The 17,838-nt window shown below is 31.3% G+C and overlaps 3 protein-coding genes across 3 annotated transcripts; 1 reads left to right on the top strand and 2 right to left on the bottom strand.

The window, feature by feature from the left end:
* Positions 1-3,113: 3,113 nt before the first annotated feature.
* LOC105650848 (uncharacterized) lies at positions 3,114-6,692 on the top strand. Its single transcript, XM_012237816.1, has 3 exons — positions 3,114-3,277; positions 5,825-6,354; positions 6,409-6,692. Exons 1-3 carry the CDS (start codon positions 3,114-3,116, stop codon positions 6,690-6,692), a joined length of 978 nt encoding a protein of 325 aa, XP_012093206.1.
* A 902-nt stretch (positions 6,693-7,594) lies between these two features.
* LOC105650749 (RING/U-box superfamily protein) lies at positions 7,595-11,695 on the bottom strand. The gene is made up of 3 exons (XM_012237694.4): positions 11,269-11,695; positions 10,570-10,754; positions 7,595-8,231 (listed from the first exon to the last, which is right to left on the bottom strand). The coding sequence occupies exons 1-3, from the start codon at positions 11,491-11,493 to the stop codon at positions 7,781-7,783; spliced, it is 861 nt and encodes a 286-aa protein (XP_012093084.1). The 5' UTR covers positions 11,494-11,695; the 3' UTR covers positions 7,595-7,780.
* Positions 11,696-13,799: 2,104 nt separating this feature from the next.
* LOC105650750 (uncharacterized) lies at positions 13,800-14,876 on the bottom strand. The gene is made up of 2 exons (XM_012237695.4): positions 14,725-14,876; positions 13,800-14,232 (listed from the first exon to the last, which is right to left on the bottom strand). Exons 1-2 carry the CDS (start codon positions 14,766-14,768, stop codon positions 13,923-13,925), a joined length of 354 nt encoding a protein of 117 aa, XP_012093085.1. The 5' UTR covers positions 14,769-14,876; the 3' UTR covers positions 13,800-13,922.
* Between the last annotated feature and the right edge of the window lie 2,962 nt (positions 14,877-17,838).

The raw sequence follows: 17,838 nt of genomic DNA, 5'->3' as shown, positions 1-17,838 counted from the left end.
TGTACTCGTTTTAGTGAAATCACATATCTTAGATATGTGAATTCCTTAAAAGTTTTTCATTTCACCTGTGGAATATAATCGTGCAGATTTATGTTCAAATCAAGAATCTGTGAAATTGGCTAAATTGAAAGCGTATAATTTCTCACAAAAACATAACTTAATGATGAATATATATATACTTTTAATTTTCTCCTTTTTCAATAATTCTATGAACCTAGTTTAAGTGGTGGAGTGCGAATTGAAAAATCAAATATGTGATTAAACATAAGAGATTGTTACCAAACTACTACCTCATATGTTAGATTTTAAATATTTGACCCGTTTATATTCACTTATTAAGTTTAATGACCATGTCAACAAGTTTTGGACGATAAATGGATAAAGACCTATTTTTTTATCAGTAAAATTAATTCATTTTATTTATATAATTAGAAAAAAACTTATTTTATATAAATAAACTAACTCGAATCAACAGGCTCCTCAATACACCTAAAACTAAATTTGGAAATATTAAATAAAAAAAACTGATACTACATTAACAAAGAGCATCTAAAAAAAATTTCAATTTTTCTTCTTTGAGTTAAGAAAAGAAATCAAGAAGGAACAACATCTAAGCTAAAACTATAAAAATCTCTAATTATCAATTCGATTATTAACTAAATAATTCGCAAAATGATTACGTTCTATGTTAACATGTTCAAAATCTATCTTAAATAAAAAAAATACAACAAAGAGTCCAACCTATTAAAGCAATTCGACTATTGCCACGTTGTATTTATTTTTACATATCCATATGAAATTGCATTTGTAGTACAAAGAAAGTTGATGCTTTGAATCGCATTTGTACTATGTTGTTGTCTTTATAGTTGATAAAGAAATAAGAGTCAAACAAAGTTGATGAATGAAGAAAATTAATTTTAAGAAAAAGCTTACCAAAAAAGGACAAAGTCAAAATTGCAAAGATTCGTTAGTTCAAATACAAAATTAAAATTTCCCTTTCCGTATAATTTGATTTAATTTCTCCCTCGATTAAAAATTATTATTTCTTTTTCTTTACCGAAAGTTGTCCAAATTTAAAATTTTTAAATAGCAACAACCGATGGAGATGAAGTATCTGAGCAAATACACATGGCTTGCATGGCAAAAAGATATTTATATTGTATGTATCCATTGAACAAATTTAATCCCCACTTAACATAAAAAAAAAAAAAATGTGAGCTTGAAAAAAAATAAATATAAAACAATAACAAAAAGTAAAAATTTTTTTTTTTTTAATATGAAGGAGGAATTTTAAACTCATAAAGAACTCAGCCACCTCGAGACCAAAGAGCACCAACTAAATCAGTTGCTAACAACTCAGAACCGAGATAATCAAATATATATATATATATATATATGTACGTATGTATAAAAGTAAATATTTTCCTGAAATTGCATATAAATAGTTATTATCCTACTAATTATAAGATGTTTATCAGATCACTCAAAATATAACTTTTGACCTTTGGATTGATTTGAATCACACAATGTGGTGATGTAGTCATTGGTTGAGGCCAAGCACACGGTATTGTAAAAGTGCTTTAAAACTTTTATTTTATAAGCACTTTTCTCGTAAAAGACAAACAGCGAAAATGAAAAATTATCATCAATGACCAAAAAAAAAGAAAAAGGACAATTTTGCTATTCTTAGAGAAAATCAATGACCAAAGTAAAACAAATTAATTCACAACTTACCTTTGACGGGTCGATTTCATATGCATGGGGATGATGCATCTTCCGTTGAAGCCATGTCGTTGAGAGCAAAATTGTTATGGGCTGAAAGTAACATGCCATGATATCGGAATTGTTTTCACGATTGTAAGTAAAGTAAGCCATCTACTTGCTTACCATAATCCATTTCTGTGCAAAACTCAGTAACTTTTGTCATGGAATCTTTCGCAGCTTCACTAGATATAAATACTTCTTCCTTTCCATGGATTTGTACTAAATTAATTCTCAAATGAGTTGTTCCATTGCAACTGGAATTCCTTCTATAGACTGACGTCCTCAATTTCTCTTTGTTGTAGAAAAGATCCACTAACTTTTGCCATTGGAGCTTGGCAAGTTCTTTATCATTGAGTTGTTTCTGGTTTAATATATAAGGCTATTACTTGTTGAGGAAGTAACAATCCATTCCCAATTTCTATTTTCCCAGCAATCTTGAAGCATTAAGTACCTTTCTTTGCATAGAATGTTCCATATATATCTTTTTTATAGGCGTCCATTTAACGCTTTGTAGAGTCTTATCTCTTTTTTCTTATCTACCTAGAGGTCAGTTCCACTTACCAGGAACAAACTCATAGCTCCTCAAACTTTTTCTTTTTAACTTTGGGGATGAACCACAGTGTAATGGGTAGTTCCGCCCCTGTGTGATGGATAACCTATATTCACTCCCTAATTCTTTTCTTTTCCATTATTTGTAGAATCCTCCAAAATGCTAACTACAATTTCTAATAAATCTTTCAAGCATCCAAGAGCACTACCCAAAACCCTAATATTACAGGTTAGGGTCATTGAGTTTTGATTGCGAAGGCCCCAAGTAAAAAATAAGAAAGCATATGAGCTTGAATATGGTTACGTGGTCTTTTTTATTTTTTTCTGAAAGCAAATCAATAAACTTGCATTATAAATCATAGTAAGGTAACAAAAAATGTGGAATTGACTCCACGCCTGGAAACGAGCACGAGAATGTGAAGTTCTAATTAGATAGTAAACTCTTACATTAGTTTGTCTCCTAATCCATTTAATAGTCAAATTGAAGCTAAAAGATTTTCTAATCGTTAATAACTAGCTCAAATTTAGAAATATCAATAAAAGAAGATTCCAAAGCGTAAAGAAAAGTCTAACGGTCCGGATTGAGCATATTTTCCGAAAGTCAATGTAAATAAGACCAAAAGACCAAACTTCAAAATAGTATCAGTATACGTATTAAAAAAGCCAGAAATGGCACGTATAAACGACCCATCAGCTTGCTCAAAAACCACACAAAAACCTGCTAACCTCAACTCGGTAAAAAAGCACCACTAGTAAAACACTGCTAGTCCGAAGCATGAACTGCTCCCCACGTTGGACAGATGCGTGGCGCTGGATCGGACGTGAAGCCCACCGACGTTGAGAAGTCACAGATTCCGCACTACACCAATCTTGAATTATCCGCACACTGGAATACCAAATCCGAGTTGCGTCGTGATCCAAATTGTCCATATATAATGATTGGGAGCCTTCCAACAGAGACCAGGTGAGAACAAGAAAGTTTTGAAGATAGTCTTTATTATTAGTGTCCTCAACCTGTGGCAAAAAAGAATTAGAAGAGATTACAACCATTTGATACGTTACATATAATTGAAAATTTTTTTCATATTTAATTGACAAAACACGTGATTTTAATTTGAATTTTTGTTATTTTAATCTTAGTCTCTTTTAATTTTTATTTTTATCCATCAAACACTTAAATTTATAAAATTACGCCTATTAAACATTTAAATTTATAAAATTATTTTATTAAATATTTCTATTTGTAAAATTAAATTAATTAAATATCTAATTAAATAATTGATAGCAGCACGTGCTTGGGAAGTTAAGTTGGTTAAAATTTTTAATGGTCTTGCTAACGTAGCAGTTGCAGCTCCTAGAGGCTTACATCCGTGTCCTTTGGATGGGGTCATTCATTATTTCATTTGCTGGATGCAGACTTTGTAGGTGTATGTTGGCCTAAGACTGATTAGTGTTTCTGGGTCTCAATCCCTCCCGCTGATTAAAAAAAACCTGTTAAATAATTAAAAATTTTAAAAATTATTATTCTAAAAATTATGTTAACTATTCATTAAATTAATGTTTTATGTATAAAAGTTAAATACTCTAAAAATTATTATCGTTATTGTTAGTATAAAAATGTGTATAATAATACTTAAATTTATAAATACAAATATATAATAAGTCATTTACAAAATTTAAAGTGCTATATAACTAAAATTACAAAGTTTTGAAGTGTATACATGTATTCCGCTATATTTTTTTCTAATCCATCTAGAATTATTTAAAAATTCCATACGTAATGTAAAACAAAAATAAAATATTTCATTTTGTCAGCATCCAGTTTACATATTTAGGTACATTCAGTTTTTTTTAGAAGAAATCAAATTGAAATTTTCATTATCAAAACATATTTTTATATTTTTATATACACCATTTATAATTTTGATTTGAAGTATCCAATTGAAATAATTATTGCTTCAATTGTTGACTACTCAATTGACAAAATATCAAAAAAAAAAAAAATTGCCGTAGCGGTGATAACAAAACTCAAAAACTGCCGACTAAATCTGAGAATAATATCTCAAAATATAGGCTATAATAATTTCAATTTATGGGCAACGATTGGTTAGATCTATATCAAAAGCCACAAAATTAAATATTATTCAAAAAAACGCATAATAATATCGCGGTGGCCGCACATGAAAAAAAAAGCGCTAAATTCTTTATGGGACAGAGAGAGACCGCTAAAGATTTACATTCAGTTCTTTTTTTCGTTCTCTTGAACCTCTTGTATAATTATTATGCAAAAAATGATCACTATCAAATATTCATCATACTATCGAATACTTATTTTAGTGTGAAAAAAAAAAAAATTAAAGGTCTCATTGTTGCAGTGTATCAGCTACAAATAGCAGTATCACTTTTGCTAGACTAGGCATGAGTTAAGGAAAACAAGGATAAAATAACATATTTAACTATTTATTTCTTAATAAATTGAAACAATCATCCTTCAAAAAAAAAAAAAATTAAAACAATAAAATCCCTGATTTACAAACCTTGAAACCTACTTTTCAGGATAAAATCCTGTTTCCTTTTTTAATTTTCTCAAACAAAATCTCCTGTTAATCTGTTAACAATACTAAGTCCAAACTTGGTATTTACAGCAATTCTAAATCCTTGGTTTCCAAGTAAAACAAAACTATATAAATCCAAACAAAACCCTTCAATTGCTAGGGTTGGCAAATCCTTTTTGCCTTTAACTCCTCCATTTTCATATGTCTTCTTCCTCATCCTTCCTCCTTGGGCCACCACAGATTCACGGCCCTGCCACCCCTAACACCACCATTTTACCCAGTAATCCCGATGCAACCTACAAACAGATTCTATTCTCCACAAACAGGCCAACAACAGCTCCTGCACTAACTCCTTGCCTAAATTTGTTCTTCAATGTATGTCTTGATACCCCTCCTTCAACCCTAACCAATTGGCTAAACGAAGCTTGGAATCAGCACCCACTAACAGCTCTAAAGCTCATTTGTCATCTGGGTTTTGTTGGAGTTGATTGAAAACCTAACAAAGAACGGTTCTTTAACTCGGTTCTTTGGCTTCATGAAAGGCATCCTGTTGTCCTCGCAACCAATCTTGAAAATTTTGCTAATTTTGGTTACCTGAAATTCTGTATCGAATCTTGAAATTTGAAATATCGCTCAAGAAATCCATTTGGCTGCGCACTTGGAGAACACCCATTAGGCTAAACAGTGCAAAGATAAAAAATTAGACAGAAATAGTAGACAAGGGAGAGAAAATTAGGGTTTTAGGGAAGATGAAGGATATGGTAGGAGCTAAAAGGGCAATTAAAATTTACTCTAATTTCCTAACTATCAATTTCTACATAATTGTCTTGCTGATTTATTTGCAAAGTTGCCAAAGTCTGATATTGAATTTTTAATCTCCGGTAAGATTGAAAATATTAGTAAGATTGCAAAGATCCTGAGTATTCTAGTATTGATTATGCTCATTATGTTTATAGAATTAGAAATCAATTTATGAAAGAAATTCTTGTTCCTCTCAGAAAAGCCTCAATGAGCATTAAGAGGTATGACTCAATAGCATGCAAGTCCAATGGTGTATCAGTTGCATTAAAGAAAATGTATGCTAAGCTTTTTAGTGAGAATGAGAAAGAAAGGTATAAAGCGTTCCTTGAAATTGCAACCAAGAAATGCAGGGAAAGAAAGCAATTGCTTCCTCACCATATTAGAGAAGCAGCTTCTTTGAAAGATAACAGTAGTAGTAAAGAAGTTGCTGAGTGTCAATGGAATACACTTTTAGAGAACTTGAGAAAAAGAACTAAACTAAGAAAATGTTTGGCAATTTGTGGGATATCAGAAGGAATGACTGATACAGAGAAGAACATTTGTGTATCAATGGGATTACTAATTTCGCAATTTGGAAATGGTTGTTGGAAGGGGAAGATTGTTACTTGTGGTGATAACCCAAAGCTTTGTGAGATTGAAGGAAATGACCTTGAATCAAGAATTGAATTCTTGAGGAAACTAGAATGTAATGGAAAATCGAATGTGGAAAAGGTGTTTGATCAAATATTATGATTTGCAGTGGTAGAAAACATAACCCCAGAAGAAATGGTAGAAAAAATCTTCATTCTTGGTGATATGCGATTGGTTCAGTCATCAGTATGTTTTTGGGGTATATGGGGAAGTTTTAGGAGAGGGTATGTAAAATTGCCAGAAATAGTGCTTTCGGATTTGAAAGGGGAGTGTGGTTGGAGTGAAGTGGCAAGGAAGCAGACAGGTGTTTCTATGATTAGTGGGTCTTCCAATTACTTTGTTACTGCATTGCTGGAGGGAAGTGCCAACTCCTATGCCAGAGGAGTTGGTTAGGTCAGTTCCAAAGCGTGAATCCATTACGAAATCAGCTATTTCTGGAGAGCTATATGATAATTTGTTTGTATTTCGTTAATGGATGAATATTTGAATGAAGAATTACTAAGTTGCATCTGAGTGATATATGACCTTTGATTCTGAAAAACAAAGAACTGAAGTTATATTTGCCCTGTGTTCTTAATCACGCATAAAGTCAACTGGATCATTTAATTATTTTGTAAAAATGAGGACATGAAAAGCCATTTGATAGGAAGCCTGCAATCTCTATTCTTTGGTTATGTTTGGCAATAATTTTTTTAACGCGTTCTATCAGCTAAACGCTACTAATAAAACAATTAAAATGCTACTAAAGCAATTATCAACAATTACTAAAAAAATGAAGTACTAGCTAAACGCTACTAATAAAACAATTAAAATGCTACTAAAGCAATTATCAACAATTACTAAAAAAATTAAGTACTAAAATAATTAACGGCTACTAAAATAGTTAATTTTGACAATATAAAAATACAGGAATTTTGTTATGAGTTTAAAAAATATGGAGATACATATAAAAAAAAAAAAGCTTAAAAAGAGTATATTTATAAAAATGTAGGCATATGTATTTCCTATTAAGTTTATTAAAAAAATAATATATTTCCTATTAAGTTTATCAAAAAAATAATAGTAAATATTAAAAATAGGACAAAATCAAAGAAATCATATATCATTGGCAGCTAAATCATTAAAAAAACTCCGTAAAGCAAAACTCCTAAGCTTTACGGGTAGCTTTAATTATACCATAAATTTAATTTTCTTTCTCCTAATACCCTGAATTTCAATTTTAATTATAATAGCATCCTAACTCAAATTGTACTCAATTTAATAAATAAAATAGCAAAACTAGCATCGGGGCCTGATGGAATGAAACCATTGATAAGTCATCAATGGACTCAAAACTAGATCAATTTAATTGTGTTTTGCAGATCAAACATAATTACAGTACGCGTAGTAAATTCAAAGTCAAAAAGTTTCACTAAAACATGACACAAGCCACTGAAAAGGAGAAGGTAAATATCTTTTAGAGAGGACATCTATTTACTCTACTACGATTTGTGACTACCTACAACTATATCTCTTCGACAATATGGGCAATCACCACATGTTCGAACCCAGGGATCCAAGCAGGCAGCGTGGAACCTATGCTCACATGGTAGGCGAACAAGCTTGTCTCCTTCCTTGAAACTTTCAAGACATATACTACAATCCCACCACACTCGAGAAATTTCCGTTTCAACACCCCTTTCGAAGCTGCTAAATAACTCCACCTGCAAACAGTCAAGATCCTCTGAAGTTAGACCTGGTGGTTTCTTCTTGTATGATTCCTGCACTAATTGCAGTCTTTCTGCTTGATAAGTTGAGTTTGTAAAAGAAGTTCCTCTGGCAGGCAATCCTGGAGCAATGTCAGTTCCCCAGTCCTCCGCATCCGCAACCCTTAAGTCATCACCGAATGTATACTCCCTGTTGTAAATGCCAAATGACACCCTGGCACTTCGCCTAAGCAAAGCCAAAATTAAAGAGTTAGCACCCTAGGTAATCTGCCCAGGCTCAAGGATTCGGAATTACTTTAAAAGCATGTGTATGCAATTCATTAGAAAACCGAAATGAACATAACACAAGCAATCTGGGATGCTCAGCATAGCAGGTGTAAAACAAATATTAATGGTAACAGTAGATAGAGACAGAGTAAGAGCAGCAGGAACATTGGTTGTAGACATGAGGTTATAGCAGTAAGAGAATGATAGCAGCAAGATTGATGATCAAAATTGCAAGATAGAAAATCATTTAAAAGAGAAGGAAGCCAGTCACCAGATTTGAGATAAAATATAGCATAATCAATTTTAAATATATGCCTGTAACATAGCATGGCTAACTAATTTTTTTTATATTTTTTTCCCTCCCTCCTCCGTCCCTCTTCCTTTCTCAATGTAAGTGATAATTTCACAAATTTAAGACCCAGTGCTAAAGTTGAGGCAGACTGAAACACGAATTACCTCCATCCACTCACTAAGTAAAAGCAATTAGACAATAACTCCATTATATCTTTACAAACTAAACCCTAATCCTAATTTCATCCTCAAAAAAAAAAAAAAAAAATATATATATATATATATATAGTAGATGCATTAGCCATAGTCAAACTTGCCTCCAACAATAGCTTGCTCAAGTTGACTGGAAGTATCTATTAATCCAGACAACTTTACAACACTAAACCGAGTTGAGATTCCAAACTCTCGTCATTTTTTTTTTCTGGTGAGAACCAGTAGCAACCATCCTGAAATGGCAACAGCAATTGCAGGTTTAATATTCTTACTTTTTTTCATGATATTTTCTTTCTCAGATGCCAGTATTATATTCAATTATTACTAGGACAATGGACATTGCACTTGCACTGTATGATAAAATTACTCTTGTAAAATATTTGGATTTTGTTATTTATTTACTCTGTTGTTGTTTAGAAATTTGAGCAGTTAAGTTTGAAGAGAAATGATATAGGGAGGAATTGCAATTTTCCAAAGAATTGAAGAAAGAAAGCTAAGTAGAAGAAAGTTTCTTAAAGTTGTTCCTGACTAATAATAAGAAGGATAAGATATAAATACAATTCTGCACATGCTGTGTTGCAATACAGCACATGCACAAACGCATTTCTTCAGTAGCGAAAATGCAATGCTGCAGAAGTGAGGCAAAAGTTAATAAAACTACAATCATTTACAAGAGAATTTGCTTGATCATTAGCTTATGTTTTACACTAATTTCAAATTTACAGTAGATAATTGGAATTCAGATTCCGCTACTAGCAGAAATGCATTTTTTTTTTTTTTGTGCAGAATTGTTATTTGCTTTATAAGGGAATGACAGTTGAGTCTTAACAGATTTAAAATTGGAATTCTGCAAAAACAGTGGATTTTCCCTTTTTTATTTTTGAAATTTTCTTTTCTAAATTATTCTTACTATTCATATGGTCCTATTTTCATTTCATTAGTTGTAGTTTGTAATGCAATATATAAAATAACTGGTTATCTTGAATATTGATACTCAAAATTAAATGGCTATTATTTTTATTGAAATTAACTCAGATGTATATTTTTCTTTGTCATCTTTTTGTAGGTGGCTCAAGACAGCAAAGTGACACATTATGTTGATCAAATTAGTTTTTTCTTGGGTGAATATCAAACAATAATGTATACGCAACTTTTACAATATTTCCAAATACTCGGAAATATAAAACTCTTGTAGTTAGGTGTATTTTAATTAAGAAATATTATGATTTTTGTAAGACATTGATAATTTATGAATCAAAATTGAATGGTGTAATTTAGTGGAAATGCAGTTATATCTTTCTTGCATATCTACAAAATGACAAGAGAATATGAGCAGTGATGGAAATCTCTTGTTAATTGCAACCTTTTAAGGATAATATTATAATCAGATAATGATGGGAGATCTCTCACTATATAGATTTTTCATGAGTAAATATTAACATAATGACGGGAAATTTTCTTGTTGAAGTGAGATATTTAATGATCCTTCAGTATTATATTAATAACGAGGGGATATTAGTTTTTGTTGTTAATACCATGGGTCTCAAGAGGTTTTTTCCTGTAATTAAAAATATTTAGTAATGACTTTTGTGCATTTAACGACATTTTTCCTGTCATTATAACTCGTTTTCTTGTAGTGTATAGGAAACTAAAGCTAGAATCACACCTAAGATAGCATCAAAGTTTGACATTATTAGCAATTATCACTAAGGAAGCGCTTTAGCTGTGCCCACTAAAAATTCTGCAGCTAAAGATAAGGCAATATTACAACAGCAACAAGGTAGCTAAATCACCTGTTTCCAGAGAGTGAAACCCCTCTCAATCTCTCAAGAAGTCTTGCCCTTGCAAGCAGCACAGTTCCAGGAAGCCTGTCATTTCCAGTCAATGTTGGTCTGCTTGCGCTGCTCAAAGTTTCTGTGCCAGCACCATTGCTAGGTAACTGACTAGTACCCTCATCAACCCGAACTAAGGCACGTTCCTGAGGAAGTTAAGAATGAGCAAACCAACATATCAAAAGCATTACTAAATTGAGAAATGTGCATCATTGTATATATTACAAACACAGAACAATTGTATAATTGGATATACAGAATGCACGCAGAATACTTGCTAAATATAATTCATAAAGTTAAAAATTATCCTAGTTATCTGTAGTACATAAAATCCAAAATTCAAACACCAATGATATATTTTTAATTCCCCTCTCGGATCAAAGTACTTCATATTCAGTATTACTATAAGACAATTTGTAAAATTTTGACTTTCTTCTACATACCCCAACAAAATTTAAAGTACCCGCCTAAAAAATTTAATTATTGGGATTTAATCACTTTTTTAAATAATATTTGGGTTCCCCCATTAAGATGATTCACAAAGTTATAGAAAACTAAAATAAGCGTAACACTGAAAAATCCCACATTTCCATTCTCTCAATCACAGATTTCAGAACAACCAAACAAAATTCATAAAAAAAATTAATCATATGTCCTTACATTGTGAGAAGATAATCGATGGCACGGGTGACGCACGTGCGGGGACCTCCGGAGAGGATCCCAGCCGTCCAAATCATGCCGACTATGATTGTGATTATGATGATGATGGCGGCGAGCGTAATTAAGGTGAAAATTGCGATCAGAACTAGAATGCTCGTGCTCAGCGTTGGTGGTTCGGCCGACCCGCGACCTCCTCGGATAAAACAGCTCCGATGCGCTCGTCATACACTACACTACAAAAACAACACACGATCCTATCGGATACGATATGATACAATCCGAGATTCGGTTTATATAGAGCGAATTTTGAGGGAAAAATAAAGGAATTCTCGAGGAAGAAGCCAGAAATCGGAAATCAAGAAAAGAATTTCGAAGAAACGCGGGAGAGATTTTTAGGTAAATAAGAAACGGCTTCTAAGAAAGCCATAGATAGAGAAAATATTTGCTTGGAAATTGGAATTTACGAGGAAATGAAACTTATTGGATTTGGAGAAAGAAAAAGAAGGAAGGAAATAAAAATCTATTCAAAAGAAAATTGTTTCGTCACAAACGGTTGCAAAGGTTTGACAGAATGAAATTGACCTAAAAACGATGTCGTTCTACTACTAAAAGTTGAAGCTTTGTTGAAGATGACAAGACAGGCATAGAGATAAATGGTTAATGATACCCTCTTTTTTCTGTTTTGGTTTTTCGTGGACTAGATAAATTTATTATTTTCTTGTTTTTTTAATATATCACAAATTAATTTTATTGACATATTAAAAATGAATAGCTTTATATGAATAATAAAAAAAAAAGAATAGCGTTACAACAAGTATTAATGATAGAGCAATCAATTTTTATGAGAGAGAAAATGAAACTAATCCTTTACTCTTTTAACCAAAAAGATTTAAATTTAAATATTAGGCATTAAGTCATTTTAAACACCCAAAAAAAGAGTTTTACCTTTCTTCATAAATATGGGGTATCTTCAAATATTTAAGGTTGGCAAAGAATTGTGGCATTATTGCTATGCATGTCGAATGTGACAACGAATTAGTTGTGAAGATGATCAAAAGTGTGGTGGTTATTTCGTTAGGTTTCAGCATTTGATTACTTCTATTAAGCAAGTCATGCATGAATGTCAGAATGTGATGCTATCTCATCTCTGTAGAGAGGCTAACAATTGTACATATTGGCTAGTAAATTCGGTTTTTTCTCTCAATTTAGGGGTTCATATGCTTGCAGATCATCCTTCAAAGCTTCATGCTTAGATTGTTCATGATGCCACTGGTGTAACATATTCTAGATTCTCTCTAACGGTTTTTTTTTTTTTTTTTTGCCCTACCGATGTTAGTGTTTTATTGCTAACCATTAAGATTTAGGTACATGATTTGGTTTTAGTGGGGCAAGAAATGTGCAATAAGACGGAAAATGAGACATGTTGCCCTCGACAATTAAGGAGTGAAGTGATGGTTGGCTATGTGTAAAAATCTTCAAAGTTTTCAATTGAAAGCTTGAAAATAACTTGATGGAGACATTGAGTGGATTAATTTCTTTTTTGCCCCTTCGAGTAATTAGAATATCATTTTAGCAAAGGACAAGATAAAAGTCCAAATCAATTTACAACTATTGGCCTCTATCAGTCATAAACCACTAAAGTCCAACATTATGTAACCAAGAATTTGACTTGTTAATTTACATGAATAATGAATTCCATGGAATTGTATTTGTGAATTATGAGTCTGAAAATTTGTCTTTAGCAATTAATTAATAATACTGTAAAAAATAGCGTTTAATGTTTTGACTGACAACTTAAAAAGATGTCGCTGAACACAATCTAAATCTATTTATATGTGTATATAATTAATTATACGAATCATAATTATTAAATTCATATAATATGAATTATTTTTATTTCATTATATTTATCTCTTATTTTAGCATAAAAATCAACAATTTTCTACACGAGTAGTAGATTACTCCACCGTTGTTGCAGGTTATTGTGGCATGAAAGTTTTATTTAATTTTTGACATTAAATTTTTGAACATAATTTTAAATTTTGAAGACCGGTTAAAAAAAATATATATTTGAACATAAAAAATTAAAAGATACACCTAAAAAATTAAAAAATACTTCAATTAAATTTATTTTTTTAAAGATTTGAACATAATTAAGAGATTTCATAACAAAATTAAAAAAAAAAAAACCTGATAGTTTGGTTAGAACCGCCGGTTCGAACCGGCGGTTCTAACCGGCTAGGGCACCGGCGGTTCCAGTCCGGTTCCGACCGGTTCTCTGGAACCGCCGGTTCCGGTTCCAGAAAATTTGGAATCGGAACCGAACCGGAATTCTCCAGTTCCGGTTCCGGTTCGGTCCGGTTCCGGTTACGGTTCCGGACCGGTTCGAACCGACGGTTCCGGTTCCGTAATATGGCCATCTCTACTCTATTCGAATATTTTTTTTTTTATTTGCATATGCATTATACTTGACTTAACAAAATCAATATCTTGAAATGCACGCCACATTCAAATTTTATAATAAGCAAATATTTAGATATACACATAAATTTTTATTCATATAGATATGTAAGTATACGGTCTCTCACAATGCATACATATAAATATATATGAGTAAAACATAATTAACTTAATACAGATTAATTAGTAATTAATTAATGATTAGAAAAAATATCAGGGTCTGGCCTATCAACAACATCAACATTCCTCAGCCAGTAAGTCTGATTAAAAGAAGCTGCACCTTCTGGTACATCATCCATCATCCATTCTTGCCCTTTCGGAACATATATTCCGGTGCGAGGGTGCGGTATCCAGTACGGTGCACTGTCCCTTTTTCCTTCTTTGATCGAATTTCTTGATGATTTTTCTAGTTGATGATCATGATTCTTACAATCATAATCATAATCATACTGTGGTACTGCAACTGGAAGGCTACTAAGATGGCAATGAATTCGATTAGCTTCCCTGTGTTATATTAGCATAATTAAAAAAAAAAACTAATATCAAATAGAAAAAACTCATATTACCATAACTAAAGTTCTTTTTCCACTTGAAAAGCTTTCAAACATCAATAATTTCAAGCATATACTTACCAACAATTTACACTAACAATGTGAACATGTAATTGACTTTAAATTTCCTTCATTAAAATGCTAAATACCCAATATAATAAACCGCAAAAATGATTTATCATACCACCGGTTTTTTAATATATACGTGTATGTGAGTATGTGGAAGTGGTTAAGGAAAAAAAGGAGAAAGAGATCGATAAACAACAATTTAATAGCAAAAATACAATAAATGACGAAAATGGTCTGTTATATCACCTTATCTTGGATAAAGGAGAAATAAAAAAAGAAAACGCTCGAAAAACAAAGACCCATTATTTATATATGGGTATTTGTATATTATAAATCAAACTATAGAATTGCCCACTAATACAGCAAGAAAAATTACCTAAGAATGATCATCTTTGTTCTTGCAATCCCACCCATAGCCATGTTTGTAGTGGCAAAAGCTACAAAGGAATTAAAGTGATAAAAGAGAAGGGAAAGGCCTTATAGGTTTGCAAGCTTAACAAGTGCTTCCTAAACACACATATGATGTATGATCCCTATATATAGAGAGAGATGGTGTGCTTATAACTTAATTAGGTTAGATTTAGATATAATCATTAATTTTTAATTTAATAATTAGAAAAATTAATTAATTTCAATTTTGGTGTAATAAGATGTAGGTTAACACTGGTAGAAATGTAATCTTTTGTGCAAAGTAAATTTAAGTGCTTATTCATAAAATTAAAAGCAGATTTAAAATTAATTGATTTTGTTTATTTAAAATCAAAGTGCTTATAAATAAGGAATAGGTGAGAGATTCAATAATAATGATTGAAATTAAAAATTATAATGTATCATTTATTCGTTTTGTATTTTATGTCCACATCAAATGAGGAATCAATTCTATAGTACATCTAGTGGAGGTTATGGGCAAAAAAGTACACGGTACGCACTCGTAATTCATAAAGTGAAAGTAAAAGAAAAAAAACTTTTGAATACAAAGAAATTTGAAGGATGCGTTCCGAAATTCTTGCCTAAAGGATAGTTTTTTTTTTTTTATTATTCGTTAAATTGATAAAAATTTATATATTAGAAAGGTTTTAAATATGAGATCTTTCATTTTTCATATAAATAAGAAGATTAATCAAAACATAGATATTTAATAGAGATAAAAATAAATATAGATAAAGTTATCGATGTGTTTTTTTTAAAAAAAATTAAATAGTAATAATTTTTTGAACCACAGCATTAATTTAGTGCTTATGATAGATATAGGTAAATATATGATTCTAAATTCTAAGCTCTTTGCAAATTTAAAATGTCCACGGTTATATTTCCATACAATATTGGCCAAACCGCCCGTTTCGGCTTCCAAACTAACGATTCCTGGTCTAAATAATGTGGAATTGAAATTGAATCGAAAATTGATAGTTTTAATTCCAATTTGGAATCAGCCGATTACGGTTTTGGTTTTAATTCCTTAACGGTTTCAAAATCGATGGTTCTCTGAATAGTTTGCATAATTTAAAAACCAAAAAATCTAATTTACACAAATGCTCTGAGATAATTAGATGTTATATAGCCATTTATATTTAATAGAGGGTTAATTTGGAGATTTTAATAAAAAATTTTAAAAAAATAAAAGAAATGTATTACCACCGGTTCTCAAAACCTTCGATTTCAGCCGATTCTTAGAATTGCCAGTTTACGATTTTAAAAAACTTAAAACTAGAACCGAACCGCAACCTCCGGATTAAGGTTTAAATTCTAACCAGTTTCAGTTTTTGCACGATTTCGATTGTAGTTCCAAAAATCGAAATATGACCACCCTAGTCCTATTTACGTAAATGGGTGGAGACATCAAATTGTGTAAAAAGAAAAAGAAATAAGAAGAAGAGAAGATTCTATTAATATCTTAAATCTGTGGCTCTAAATTCTTAGTTATTTTCAAACACCATTACTTGAACAGAAGAAAATTAATAATTAAGGTATGGTTTCGATGCCCTGTTTATTTGCATGTCTTATTTAAGCACCTTAGAATATATGAATTTTCTTTGTAAAAGAGCGGTGATTAGTTGTGATCCTCCCTACACGCGTCAACTCGTTTTTGGCCAATCAAATTTTCTTGATATTCGGACTGGGCTTGGGTTTGATTAAATTTTTATTCCAGCCCATGCTTATAATAATTAATATATAGGGCTTAAACCTTGGGCCGTTAAAATGGATCATGACACGGGAATACGATTTGCCTAATATGGAAACTAAATGGATTAGAGTTGAGTCTAAATGGATTCGTTTCATAAACATATGATCCGTACACGAGTTTAAACGGGTCGTGTTACGAGTTGACTGGTCTAACTCATTTATTTAAATCCTTCAATTATATATTATTGCACTTAGGGTATGAAATTAAGTTGGTTTAATAGCTAGGTTTAATAAAGGTGATTAATAAAATTTGGATATAGGTTTCAAATTGGATGCAAAAGTTATATTTTAACTTATGTGGCCTAAGCTAAATATGAAATTCAACAAGGAATGCCTAAATCATCTCTTTCTAAATGTAAACATTTAAAATTTTATCTCAAAGAAAATTCTAATTTGTTCTAAGAATGCCAAGGTTAGTTAAATTTTTATCGAAACATATCTATATATCATAAAATTCATAAAAATTATTGTTCATAATCGTAAAAATAAATGGTTAAATCAAAGATTATGTTATGTCAAAAATTAAAATTTAAGGTAAATAGCAACTAGCTTCGAAGAACAACTAAATTCATCGCAGTTTAAATGAATTATGACAATTTTCGAGCTTGCTCACAATTATTTCAGCCATATTAAACTAATGAAACAAAAGAAAACTAAAATTTTAACTAAAATTTCTCTTCTCCCAACTTAATCTAGCACATTGTCCCCAATGAGCTTAAAAATTAATTTCCCAAACTTATCATATTATCAATTATGTAATAAAAGAATATAAGAGTGTAGAAACCATTATCATCGTTGTATTAAAAAATACAATAAGATTGAAGGAAAAATACGATAAGAGCCGAGTGCTGGAAATTATCAAAGCTATGAAAAAGAAAACACTAAAATCAAGAAAACATATTATCCAAAATACTTAGTACAAATAAATAAAAGGGACAAAAACAAAAAAAAGAAAGCAAACGAAAAAGAATAAAAAATAATCAATTTTCAGGTGGTGGAGGTGGATATGGCTACAGCAATCGAATCACTGTTTGGAGTTGGTTAGCAATTCCCTGATATTGTCCTTGCATGGTGTCTATACGAGAGTCGAGGCTCTCATGCATAATCTCTATTGATTGGAAACAGTCAGCAATCATGGACTCCATTCCATTAAGGCGGACATCAAACATGTCCATTTTGGACATCATACATGCAAGAACTTCATCGTTGGACAATTTAGATGCTCCCTGAAAAGAAGGACCAGCTCCAAAGGTACCTGCACTAGAAGAAGTACCAAAACCAGTGAAAGAATTTGGATTACTCTCCTCCA

This window comes from Jatropha curcas, chromosome 6, assembly GCF_041381405.1.
Source record: "Jatropha curcas cultivar XTBG-Jc1 chromosome 6, XTBG_Jcur_1.0, whole genome shotgun sequence".
In the NCBI taxonomy this organism is placed as follows: Eukaryota; Viridiplantae; Streptophyta; class Magnoliopsida; order Malpighiales; family Euphorbiaceae; genus Jatropha; species Jatropha curcas.
The sequence above is the reverse complement of the archived record's forward strand: the minus strand, read 5'-3'. Positions and strand labels throughout refer to the sequence as shown.